Here is a 13,913-nt window from a genome sequence, read left to right as displayed (position 1 = left end):
AGCAGCTTAGGACGATTGCATTTTGGTATGTAAAAGTTCTGAAGAAACAGCAGGCTTACCTTGCTTTGCTTTTGTAGCCTGCAGGTTACTTGTCCTTTCCCTCTTTGTCCAGTTCAGCAGCGCTCTGGGATGTACGTGCCTGTGAGTTTGCTGCAGGATGCCTTTTTCTCTCACAGTTCCTCTGTTGCTGTTTCCTGTCTCCTTGAAGCACCCTCCACTCTCACCAGCCCTGCACCTTCCTCTCACTCAGTAGCTCACTCACAGCTGACCTTCCGCCCTCTACCCTGATTTTGTTTGTTATCCTTATCCATGATGTGTGCTGATACTTTTAAAGGTGTGTGTGTTGGTTGTTTTTTTTTTTCCAAAAGTACTTTTAAAATTTATCTCCAGAAGGTGTGGTATGTTAGGAAGTTTTGTCATATTATTTGTAAAGCAGCTAGAGGAATGAGGCATCAGTTATTTGCCAGGATTTTTGTCAGTGTCAGGCCAAGTACTTGGATAAATCTTTTCAGAGCTATAAAAAACAGAGAGTCCTGGGAAACTCACCACCCAGGGCCCACCCCACCACCCCCAGCAGGGGAGCAGGGCAAGCCTGAAGATTGTGGCCAGATTCAATCAAGAGTCTAGATAATGGGTGATATCATGGCAATGAGGCAGGTCTGAGGTCCAGCTGGGAAGCCAAGAGGCTCTGTGGCGGGCCAGGGACAAGGTCCAGCACTTTTCCACCAGCACAGCTCAGGCAAGGGTTGAAGGTCCCTGGCAGAGCTTAAATAGAGCTCCTGGGCCCATGGGTGTGGGTAGAGGTCCCAGGTGAGGCTGTTTGGGGCTGTTAGGGCTTTATAAGTGTCCTCAGGCCTCTGACAGTTTGTAGGGAGTTTTGAGGGCAATGGAGTACCAGTATTTGCAGTAGTCCTAATTCACTGCTGCACTCCAGTGCCACTGGAGATACATCTGCACCAAATGGAAACAGTTCCTTTGAGAACTGGGCCCAGTACATTTAGGCAGGCTGAGCAAATATTCCACATGCAGTAACTCCCAAGAAACCTTTACCTCGGTTTTGTATCCAGAGTACCAATAAGCAGCTTCTCAGATTTTCTCATTTAAATTAACTGATGCTTATAAATAGCCTAACATTTTACTTTCTCAATGGCCCATCTCATATGTAAAATGAACATATGTGTAGTCTTAGTAAAAATTAGAATTAGTTAGTTTATGCATTGTGTGCATTTGTCTTTATAAAAGTGCGTATTCATGTCACCTTCACATGTTCAGGGGCATGAATACCGGATTTAGTTTCCATAGTCAACATTGTGCCAAACTTTGAAACAGCTTTTCAACAAACAGTGATTTCAGTAGAAGTCCAGTGCGTAACTCCATATAAAGCAAACACAGAAAAGGCAGCGTATAGCTGAGGTAAATTCACCTGTAGATGTGAATGCGTATTCAGTTTGAGAGTATTTGTTCATGCGTTAAGAGCTAAATGTTTGTCTAGGTTATGTTTGGTTTACCTCATGAAAGCCATGATCCTATCATGGCTAATGTATCAGGCAGCTCTGTGCTGGCTGGTCATTCCCTTGAAATCAATGGCAATATTTACCAATTTAAAGTGTTGCAGATAGGTTAAGCTGTTGCATGCTCTGTTGCTAAAGGGGTGGGGGATGTTGAGAGATAGCAGCAAAGACTGATATTATAAAGCCAATTCGCCTTGTAGAAATAGGTCAAAAGTGCAGCTGATGTGTGTTTAGACAGAATATGGAGAGGGAGTAAAAATAGTATTTCAACAAAATTTGCTAATCAGATAAAATAATTTTGTAGTTAAGACTCCAGATGGAAGAAATCCTGCTTAATTCCTTAGAGGCTTAAAGATTTCTGGGTTTTCCTGTATGAGAAATATTCACCAAAGCTGCTGGAAAACTCTCTAAGTTTTAGTTCATAGAGTCTATATATCCTGTCTTGACTTTTTCACTGAGTGAAAATGTTTGTCCTCTCCTTTCTATGGAAGATGCTGTGGATATGGGCTCATTAAGTCCACTGGTCTCCCTCCTATCTGTGTAGAAATGAGGGACATTAAAATGAGAATCCCTTGTTTTTAGTGAGTGTAGTTATATTCTATTACATAGGAAAAAAGGAAATTAAAAAAGCATGGCAAATCAGAAGTAGAAAAATAAATTGGCTTCAGATGAGGAGTAAACGTTTGAAAGCCCTGGAAATTTTGGGGTGTATAAGATGATTAGAAGCAGTAGATATTGTCACCTTTTATTTGCACACAATCCTCAGCAGATATTCGGAGCTTTTGGGCTTGGTTCCATGAGAAGGAGGAACTGCTGAGAGTCAAGTGCCTGCTCTGTAGCACCACTTGTTTCCAAGCAGTGCGAACAAGCCCGGTCACCTTCGGCAGAGCAAGTCAAACACCACGAGGCTTTGGGCTTGCTTGCACTGACATGGCTCTCTTGTCTGCCGGGAAGTGTGTGCTCCCATCCTCCTTGCTTCCTCTGCTTCCTTCTCTTCTTCCACAGAAGCCCCTGGAAGCACATGCCCTGGCCCTCACCACCTTCCACAGTCTCCTGGGTGGGGATTTCTGTCGATTCAGCAATCTCGGTCCAGTAAGGCATGTGTGTGTCATGTGTCTGCCTTCAATTACAGGAATCCAGAATTCCCATCAACCTCTGTATAGTCTGTGTTTCCCAGTAAGTCACCAGCTGGTAATCACAAGTACCCACTACATAACAGTATATTGCATAGGAATGGGCAGACAGTGATGAAGGTTAGTTTGTTTTTCTTAAATACATGTTAGTTCAAAATTAAGAACTATGTATTTAAATTAAATAGCATCTCTCTGTGGAATAAAAGACACATTTTTAGCTGTCATGCAGTTAGCCTGCGGTACTCAGTGCTGCATGGCAACACTGAAATAAATTGATGTTTTACTGAAGGATGAGATCTTCATAGGAACAGGAATAGTAATTCCAGTTGTACTGGAATTGCCTGGAGTAAAAATTAAAATATTACTGTAGGAACTAGTAGTTGTGTACACAACTGGACAGAGGATGTTCTCCCTTCCCCCAGTATGACAATTGCTTTATTAGGGCATTTGAACTTGGATTCACTGCAAGGGGAAACGGCAAGGGTCACTGTACAAAACCCACATTTCTCTAGGCTGACCTAGACCACATTTCTCTAGGCTGATCTAGGTTCCCTTCTGACCTCATTGAAGTTAGATTAGGGGAGAGGGCAGTAGTTTCACAGATTCAAGTTTCTTGCATTGCATGTTTTGTTGAATTACTGTAAAATGTTAGCCCTGTGGGTCCTGAGAACAAAATTGAGAGGGGAAGAAAGAGCAAAAGGGAAAAACGGTTAGAGTGACTTGAAATGCAGCCAAGAAGAGATATAATGAAACTTGGCTCAAAGCCCCGTGCTGTAGCACAGCTCTCAAAGATCAATTGCAGGGATGTCTCTAGCTGTGAAAACATACCTGATGTTTTCAGAGGCTGGCTGGCTGAAATGAAAATAAGATTCTACTTGTATGCTGTGTTGGTTGGGTTGTTTTTTTTTTTCTTTTCCTGAAAAAAAGGAAAAGTTGACACTCACTTCTGTTGACTTCTTAAAAAAATTTTTTCCTAAATTGAAGTTAAGTAGCTCGCATAGGCATTTTAAGGCTTTTTTCAGTTTCATCTTGTAGTTTCAACTGCATCTTTAAATAGTGTTGGTTAACAGAATTTGCCAGCCTTTGACGTGCTTACCGAGTCAGTTGTTAGGTTTCTTTTCTGTCTTCTGCTTAAGTAAGCGAGCAGATGATAGGGCACATTGACACTAAAAGACGCACTGTATAGTGTCATGAGTCTCATCTAAATGAGACTTGTCACACCTACTTCAGGTGTCCACAAATGTGAGTGCTTGTATGTGAGTCAGCTGTCTGAACTTCCACGACAGTCTGTAGAAATTTAGTCAATACAGGCTGTGAAGAGCAGAGTGATTTGTCTCCTTCTACTGTATATTCCTAAATTTGGTCAAATTAATCGTTCTAGCCTCCATAGCTTGTATTGAGAAAATTTCCATTGGCTGTAATGGGAGCTTAGATGTCTGTTTCACATGCAGCCTTTATAGTCAATGGAGAGAAATCAGTATATTAAGGGCTGTATTTGTGTGACCTACATTAAACATTTGCTTTAGGGTGACATAAATAATGTTTTTAAAAGGGATGTTTCTTTCCATGAACTGTTGCTCCAGTTTAGATGACCACTTCATTTATAGACAGCTACACTGTACATGCCTATATTTTAAGGTGAGGTGAGTCCCACCCTTAATTTTACTTTTTGCATGGCTGAATATCAGTAATTGTCAAATTCATGGCAGACTTGCTTTATCCTGTATGTGTCTCAAATTAACTTAGCACATGTCCATTAAGAACTAATGAAATTATGCAAAAAATATACTCATTTGACTAAATAAATGGTGATGTCTCATCTATGTTTCGTTGGGTACACGTTCTCAATAAATGATCACAGAGACAAACTATCACGAACATTCACATAAATGACTGCATGTGACAAAGAATGTGTGCAGCTGTTGGAGTTTTGGGGGAAGAATATCCAGGAGCAGAATGTTTCTCTGCATCTTCAGTGATAGCATTATGTGAACTGTGAATTGCAAATATTGAACATGCAGGAGGAAAAAAAGGTAGTTTATGTATAAGCTACTTACCCAAATCACACACTGAAGAATTCTGAGATAGCGGATTCATAAATTTTGAGGGTTTGTTTTTTTTTTTTTTCCCCTCAATTTACTGGTAAAGAGCAGATGAGGTCAATACAAGCAATAGTTTCCTTAAATATACACAAACACAAAAGTAAATGTGAATCCCCTATTTACCCCACTCCCAATCTTTTAAATTTTGATGGAGTTGCTCAGACCTAGGGACAAATTCTGAATCATAGGCTCCAGCACATGTAATAAACCTACTGTTGTATATAACATACACAAACAACATTTTTTTCCCACAGAATTCTGAACATGCAAATTCCTTGGTAATGAAGAATTAGAGCTTGAGGATCTTGGGGCTTTCTGCAAAAGAAAAAATGTGGTTATGGTTATTCTTGTTGAAAATGACAACAGTTTATACTGTAATTTCTCTTTTTGTAGAAAATGAATTACTGAAGTCAATTTTCATTGCAGGAGAGTGAAAAGTGATGGAAACTTGTTAGAAGGGCAAGAAGACAGTGGACTTTGGATGTCTGGTGTAAAAAATGAGGAAATATTTTAACAAATTTATTTGCTTTTTCAGGACAGTCAGTAGATGGAACAAGAGCAGCCACCCAGCTGCATCCATAAAATATTAGACCACTCCTTCAGGGTCATCTGTTTTCTGAATATGTCGTGGCTTTGCTTTATCTGAAATAACAGCTTGGTCTCTTTAAGAAACCCAGTCACACTTGCTGGTGGCCGAAATCCTTTGGACCTGTGTAGAGGGTCCTTCCTAAGCAGCTTATGCTACGGCTACAGTTATTGGATGGCATGCTCAAAAAATCAGGAATCTTAGGTTTTTACAAAAAATGAAAAAAATTACTAAAAGTTGGGAACCTCCCACATATCTGAATGTCTTGTTACAATAATGACAGCTCAGTAGTAAAATATTCCTGTTTCCCTCAAGAACCTAGTAGGCCTCTGAATCAGTTTGCAGCCCACTGGGAAATCCTTCAAAGATTATAATAGCTAAAAACACCCTTCAAAAGATAAAGTAATAACATTATGAAAACAGTACAGTTCTTTATGCCTAGAATCAGTGTTTTAGCTTTTATTTTACCCATAAAAGTGGATACACTGTGGAAAGCAAAAAGCAAGTTTAGCTCTCTGAAGAGGAGAGAGAGAGATCCTAATCAATGCTTAGTTGGAGACTGATAAAAGACTGCCTGCATGAATGGTTGCCTTCCGTTTGGTTGACTCACTTCTGCCCCAGATGTATAGCCACAACTGTTTTTAATAAAATAGTTGTCAACCTTGCTTACGTGCTCGCAGTACAAGAACGTGATTGTATCGCCTGGATTGTATAAAGGCACTGAATAAAGCAAACAAATGCTTCACCCACACAATTATAGCCTAAAAAAATCTCAAATGTTTAAACACTCTGTGCAGTGTGACAACTGTTATTTCAGTGCTTTATGAATAGAGAGGGGCCCTTTGTATAAAATCTTTCCCTATACAAACATCTCTCTGAATAATGCAAATGAGGGACTTTTGGGGGAGGTCTTGTCTTGGTACTAAATAGTTTCTTTGCCTCCTTGTTTTCCTCTTCTCACAGGTACTGCAATGAGCATTTGTTGTGCCCCCCTCATGTGTTTTGGACAAGCTGGGGTCCATGGGAGCGCTGCACTGCTCAGTGTGGAGGAGGGATCCAGGCGCGGCGCAGGACATGTGAAAACGGTCCTGACTGTCCTGGCTGCAGCGTGGTAAGTAATTCTCAGCTTTCCCTTCAGCAAATACCTATGGTCATATGCCATGGATGTCCCTATGTGCATAGGGTGAATGTCCCTATGTCCATCTGTGTATGTCTGTATGTTGTACCCCTAACATGAGTGACCAGAGCGTGTTTGTCTCTGTGTTGCTCGTGTGTGCTGTAATTCACATTGTTTATCAGTCAGAAATATATATAATTCAGCTTTTTCACAATATCGTCTAGAATATGAGCTTCGTGAGGCAAGGTTGGTGCAGATGTGGATGTGTCCTTGGCAGGTTTATGACGGTTTTTATTTTTATCACCAGAGTACATAGGAACTCTAGCTATGAGCCCAGGACTCTAGTGTATCAGGTCCTGTGCAGCACAGAAAAAGATAAATTTAGAATCTAAATACATCAAGGAGCCAATAAGTGAATACATTGAACCACCAGGAAGTGCTGAAGTAAGCTTGAATAGCGATAGTGATCTTGGCACGGCAGCAGCCTAGCAGTCGTCAGGCTTTGAAGCTACAGTGGGACGATTTTGAATGAATAGAAGTGCTTTATGGATACTCGATTTATGAAAAGAAACATATGGGAAAGCATATAGGGGCTTTTTCTTATATCTGAACAAATATAGGTGGTAGGTTTTGTGTGATGGGAACATCAAAATGGGACATTGTTTCCTTGAAGGTGAATGAGACGATGCATAGTAGTATATGGGTGAAGCAGAGACATATAGAGAGCAGGGTGACACGTTCACTGCAGTACACTGGGAAGATAACCTCGGTGTGAGCGTTCTGGAATGGATAACGCTGTCAAAGCCAGAGGAAAGAATATTGTTGCAGGACAATGAGAAGCTGAAGCAGTGTCTTAGCAAGTGTAGGTAAATATCAGAAGATGAACCTTGGGGTGCTTTTTCATGATAATTTGAATTCTAGTGGTGGGTTGTCACTGAATGGGGTATTATGTAGAAAGCATAACCTGGGTGAAAATTTGAAGTGGCCAAAACTGCAGAAGACAGATTCTACTGGTGAATGACAGATGGTAGTGTTAATCTCCCCAGTGACCAAGAATGAGCACAGTTCAAAGGAAAAATGAGAGTTCGGTTTTAGCCATGTTGTGCTTAATGGCCAGGCCTAATGTTGCACACTGAGAAACATGTACTCAATTTTGTTCCAGAATATTAAAGAGGTAGAAGAAAAATACATTTTTTCACATATTCAACCATTTTTTATATGCCTTCATTTGAGAGAGTAAGCTTAATTCTGAGGTTTGTCATCATCTGTGGTCTATTTGTTAGACTGGCAGTAATTCAATACTAGAGAAAGGATCATTTATTACCTTTTTCTAATTTTAAGGTTTTGTGCATTTTCCCAGGATTTGTTCTCTTTTTAACATTTATCCTGGTGGTAGAATTGCGTTTTCAGTAGATTGAAAACATCCAACAGGTGTTCTTGTCTTTCAGTTGAACTTTAAGAATTAACCTAATAATTTAGAATTATAACACATTTTCCAAAATATTTGTCTCCCCCAATGGTACACAAAAAAGCAAACATATGGTCTAGATTTATTGTTAAACATTGCTGACTAGCATAGAAAACAGCACAGTCTGAAGGTTTTGTGTCTCAGTCATCCCTGTTTATCCCATACTAATGTTCATGAAAGAAAGCAGTATTTTGTTTTGCACAGAATCTTCACATGGTCTGAAATGAAAAATATGTAGTTCTAATTTTCTCGGGAAGCTCTGTGAGGAAATTAGGAAAACCTTTACTGTAAACATTTCTTAATTATAACTTATTTGAGATTAATGTTACCGGGTTTTGTAATTTATTACCAGTCTTAGCACATTGTCTCTGCTGTGTCACAAAATGGTTACCAGTTCAGCTATGGAAATGTTTTGGGGTTTTTTATTAATTTGAAAATTATCGTGTTGATGGTTTCAAAAAAATGCTTAGCTTTGGAGTACGTAGTTGTCTTGCTAATACTTAGGCACCAATGGAAACCAACCTAAGGTAGAAATCCTCTATAAACCCTGGTGTTCTTGCAAGACAAAGGACTTGGGTATAAAGTCTGTGTTCTCTTTAAGTTTCAGTGAATTTGAACCTGGAAGTTACCTGTCTTGAGTCAAAAGTTTTGCAGCTATAGTAGGACCTTGTCAATAAGTGTATCTGGAGAAGAAAATACTTTGTTTCTTCTAAGAGTTTGTTTCATTAATGTAGGAAAGAGCAATCTGAAATATTTTTATGCCTTCTTGTAATTGTTGAATGGATGAAATATTTATATTAATAAAACCCTAATGAATGAGGAGCAGGGATATCAAAACTTGCTTATTCATCAGAGGTTCTTCTTCTTCAACAAAATTTTTGTGTTATTCTTGTAGGTATGTATACTTCAAAACACTTAGAATTATGGATTTTTACCATAGTGAATAAAGGAGAAATTATTGTGCCTTATGACTAATTTCCCATCTTTACTGGTTGTAGAGGTACTAAACTTAGGAGGTGAAAGATATTTACTGAATTTAATTTGGTTTTAAAAATCTTTTATTCTGAGTATCTTAGAGCACTTGGAAAGCTAAATAATCTTGGGAAAAGTTGCAAAGAAAGTGGTAGCAATCCACCCTGTCTACTGGATATCTGATCTGGAGTAAAAGATGTTATGAGCCAAATTTTCACCAAGTGAATTAAAGGCATAGCTGAAAATAGACTCAAGGACTTAAAATACCCAGTTCTCTCTTTCAACCATTAGATGATAGCTTTAATCAAAAAGGGGACTCCAGGTTTCTTATTTACCTTCAGTGAGGATGAACTCCAGGAAACTGTCACAACGTTTGAACGGCATGAGTTGCCATAGGTCTTCTGCAGCTGTATAGTTCAGAGTCTGTGGTCTGTAAAGTCAAGACTTGTGTTCGCAAAAAGTGGGAAAGAAAAATGTGTAGATAGAGGACTGGACAATGTATCGTTTAAGAAGATAATAACTATGTTAGGCTTCATTTCATCTTGAAATGAAAAGAAATTTTTGATGCATCAGAAGTGTAGGGTGGACTAAATGCTGTCTTGGGACCCCTTTCAACTATGCCGATTCTTTGTTTTTAGAACCATTTTTCAGTGGGGGGTCGGGGGAGAAAAACAACAACTGTTTTTATAAGGCTTAAGAAAGGAAGTCTTACAGCTCATTTGCCAGCAGTATCAAGGCACCAGATTTTATGTCGTAGCAGAACCTACCTCTTCTGTTTTCCAATCTGCAACCAGGCTGTGAGACTGCAGTATAGCCAATCCTAATCTATTTAGCTGTTCTCATTTTGCAGCTTTTACCATATTCATGGCTGTTGTCTGTGTCCACCTAATGATTTATACCACATGATTTTTACTGAGCATTTTTCCTTCCTTTTAGTTTGGTTGTATTGCTCTTAGTCTGTAGTATCACAGCAGATGGCTACTGCCTGTGTTTTGCTTTTTGCCATGTTTCTGACCAGTTGATTCCTTGGCTTTATCTGTCTTATAGCAGAAATCAACCAAGGCACTTGAATATTTTTTATCAGAACTCAGTAATGAGTTCCCTGCAATTAGTGCAAACTTAGCATCTTATAAAATAATAATGATAATAATAATAAATCTTTTAATGCATATGAATATTCCAAAGAGAGAAAAACATGATGATATTTTAAAGGTCTGTCTCTCGCTGAAGTGCACTCAATACATGAGAATAGGTGCCCGGAGACTTAGGACTGAAAGCATTTACATTGAATATAGAAGACCATAAATCGTTATGATATAGGAGAATTAGACCACAGAGACTCCTAAAGGTCAAAAAGATGAAGCTTGAAATCAAAATCTGGAGCCATAAGGACCTGTCAAGGTCTTTATGTTAAGCAAAGTTAGTAGAGAATGCTTGAAATTGTCTAATAAGAGATAGGACCATCACAGCCAAATTTAAGAGCACCTAAAATCTGGTAATAGAAAGCTTGAGTGGATCACAAAACAGGTATTACTCTCATGTAGTCAGGTGATACATGTGCTAGAGAAGGAACTGTGGAATTCTGTGGACTGTGCTAATATGACTCAGAGGACAAATATCTTGAGATTTTACAGTGTACTCAGATAAGTTGTACATTTGCTTCAGAAAATGCTTCTTTTCCCCTGAGAAGCATAATCTCAGTTGAATTTTCCTCAGGCCAGTAATAAAAAATAACTTTTTTTGAGAATTATTGCTAGAATAAGAAAACTAGTCTGAGGCTCAAGTTGGGTGACATACTTTATGTATATTTGTCTGTGTTGTCATTTCAGTAATGCTAACATATGCATTAATTTCAGTTTTTGTAATGGGAGACTGGTAAAGTGTATATATTTTCCATATACCAAAACAAAGCATGTTGAGTTTTTCTGTGGAATAAAAAAAAAAAAGGAGGAATTTTGTTTATTTCTTAGAAGTAGTTTCTAGTGTCACATTCGTATTTTTTATTATTATTACTTCAACGTTTTGGAAGTGTGCTGAACACAAAATTTGGGAAGAAAAACTATCTGTACTCTAAAGTTTCTGTTATGACACAAGATGAAAAGAATGTCTTGGAAAAACAAATGTCAGAAATGTTTTCTTTCATTAAGTTTTTAAAGGGAATTTGAAGATGGAAGGTTTTCAGAAGTACTTTGTCCAGAGAGGACAGAGTCTGCCTTTAAAATACTTGCCATCTCACAAAACAAACTTCAAATGCGTAGTCTAGAGAAAAGGGACCAGAAAAGAAGATTGTTATTATGCTTTTTTTAATGATTCTTTTTTAAGTTTCCGTTTGACCTCTTTGAGTTAAAGAAAAATAAAATAATACATCATCTATTGCAAAACCAGAAAACATATTCTCACAAGCATGAGGTACAAAAAATTGTACTTTTTGTATGACATTTGCCTACTTCATGCTCATTTCCTGTTCCAATCCTTTTTTCTGTCTATAATGTAAAATCTGTTGAGCTGTTTTTTGTATGTTTTAAAAGTTTAGCAAAGTAGAGCTTGTCTTCTTTTGATGCTGCGTATGCTATTGCAATTATAAGCAATGCTAAGTAATTAAAGAGGATAAAACAAAAAAACCCCAACAAAATCACAAGAAGTAGTTTCAGAAAATGCTAACACATATTGATTAATGGTACATGTGGTGCTCAACTTTGTCAGTAAAGTGAATCATCAACTTGACATCCATAGTCAAGGTAAACGTGAAATATAAACTGGTTGAACTGATGTGCATATGCGTCCAGATGTGAGGTGTTGAAGGTAGTCTTTAGCTACACATCCAGGGATCATTTTGCTGTTTGATTTATTTAATTTTGAAAAAGAGGCTAAACTGCAAGTTTGCTTTCTTGCTTAGAGCAGCGTGAAGCATCCATTTTTTGAGAAACATGTAATTTTAAAAATAATTTAAAGCTGAGAAATAAATCTTCAGCTGCTGGAAAACTGTCACTACTCCACTTCAAGCAATTCAGTTCAACCTGTGACAAATGACACTGACTGCAGTCCTGTTCTGAGGTTCCTATAGGAAGCTCTTTTACGGACTTCCAAGACATGTACGGTAACTTCTTTTGTGGACCAATGCCAGTTGATTTGAAATCTCTTGCAAATTTAGTTAGAAAAGTTCTCCAGAGTATTCTCACATTCAGGAGCTTTGCCTTCGACATACGTGTACCTGTGATACAGATGATTTGATTCAGAAGTCCAAATTTTATTTAAAAAAACATAGGAAACAAATTTTACTGGAGCTGTGCGCAAGCCTTCTCAGGGCTCTGGGCATAGGGAACAGCCAATGTGCCCCTCAAGGTCAGGGGATAGCCAAGTACCTTCACCCACTTAGAGAGTCCTATTGATCAGCGACAGGAGACCCGTTTTGCTACATCCAGAATTCGCCACACTGTTTCCTAAAACACCACATTCGCCAGAGCTGTCCTGTCACAGGTATTGCTATTTGTTGCAGTTTTCAGGGGCTCACATGCTGTAGATGCAGTCTTTGTTATTGTTACTTAGAATCAATACCTTACATCCGACTGTATGAGGCTCTGTGTTTGAATTGTGATCATTACTGTATCTGATAACGACAGAAAGCAGAGGTATCTGAAACCTCCTTCATTCTGCACCCAACAGGCACGGTGTTGGGCTCAAGGGCTCAGCATTACAAGACATGAATTTCTACTTCCCCTTGACTCAGCTGGTTTTTGAATATGAATGAAAAAGGAGGAATATATTTAGGAAGGAAGGATGTTGGGTGCTGAGGTTTTGTGCTGCACTAATTTTAGAACAAATTAATGAGTGATACTGAAGCTGGAGGATATTTCCTGGGAACTCATGCTTCATCCAGCCTGAGATTTTTTCATTGCTGTGAACCTAGAACATTCAGTTATCTCTGGAAAGTAACCCATAACTTTGTCATTGTACACTAAAAATCAAAACAAAAAGTAGGTGGCATGGTTTTAGCTTAGTTTCATCAAGTAATAAGGCTTACAGGATCATATAGTAATCTGTCAGGTATTCTTACCCTTCTGCTTATAAGTAAGGAACCCACTCCCCCATTACAACTGTGTTTGATTAGAGGGCTGTCTTAGATGACAACATGGAGTTGCAACAAGTTGCATGAAAGACAGTGGCCCAATAGAGGACAAAAACCTAAATTAGTTCCCACCTTCAGAGACAGAGTTGCAGCTGAGTCCCTTGTTTGGTCCAAGTGGCATCAGGTGCTGGTCAATGAGTGTCCATGTTAGCACATACGCAGCTTGTGACTGGCCACTGCATGTCCTTTAATTTTTAGCAGTAGGACTGCTAAGTCCTACAGGCAGGAGATATGGGAAAGGGAAATGAAAGAAGGAAAAATTTAAGACTTTTAATATAAACTTACAGGAAATCAGGCTTCGTTAGTTCCAGTGCTTATGGATGTACTTATTTAGTATGTGTAGTGTAGCTTTATTTGACACCTGAGTCCATGAAATCAGAACTGACATAAACAGGGAGAACTGTAAAAAAAAATTACAGAGAGATTTCAGCAGACTCAGGGAATGGGTAATTTTGTGGCAACTGAAATGCATTTTGGGGGAATTTAAGCCAAAAAAATAACAACAGATGTAACACCCAGTGTTTCTACCAATCTGTTCTGGGAGGAAGCTTCTTCCTATCCTCCATCTAGCAATCATGGGAGTAGAATACACCACATAGTCTTTTAGTAGCCCATCTAGTATTTTCTGTACTGTCTCACAGTCCTGGCTCAGCCCATTAAGGGTCCTGTCTTCAATTGCAACCAGTCTCAGGTGCCAAAATGAAGGTAAGGGATAAGATAAAACCTATGTAGACAATTTTGCATATTCAAAATAATTATTCTTGACCCTGACAGCATCTGGCTAAAATTCAAAATATAACAGGTGGTTGTAGTAATTACTACACTATAGAAATGCACCGATTTATAGATGGTAAATGTCATAAATTTATATGGATCGCTAATTTGAAAGGAAGAACAA

General features: G+C 38.6%; 1 protein-coding gene across 1 annotated transcript in view; it reads left to right on the top strand.

Moving 5' to 3' along the window:
* Nucleotides 1-13,913, top strand: part of SEMA5A (semaphorin 5A) — a gene marked incomplete at its 5' end in the record, with an annotated part of 346,806 nt that overhangs the window by 267,345 nt on the left and 65,548 nt on the right. The window contains 1 exon segment of the mRNA XM_082303954.1: nucleotides 6,296-6,443. Coding sequence (XP_082160080.1) covers nucleotides 6,296-6,443 — 148 coding nt within the window.

This window comes from Platalea leucorodia (assembly GCF_965183815.1).
Source record: "Platalea leucorodia genome assembly, chromosome: 1".
Classification (NCBI taxonomy): Eukaryota; Metazoa; Chordata; class Aves; order Pelecaniformes; family Threskiornithidae; genus Platalea; species Platalea leucorodia.
The sequence above is the reverse complement of the archived record's forward strand: the minus strand, read 5'-3'. Positions and strand labels throughout refer to the sequence as shown.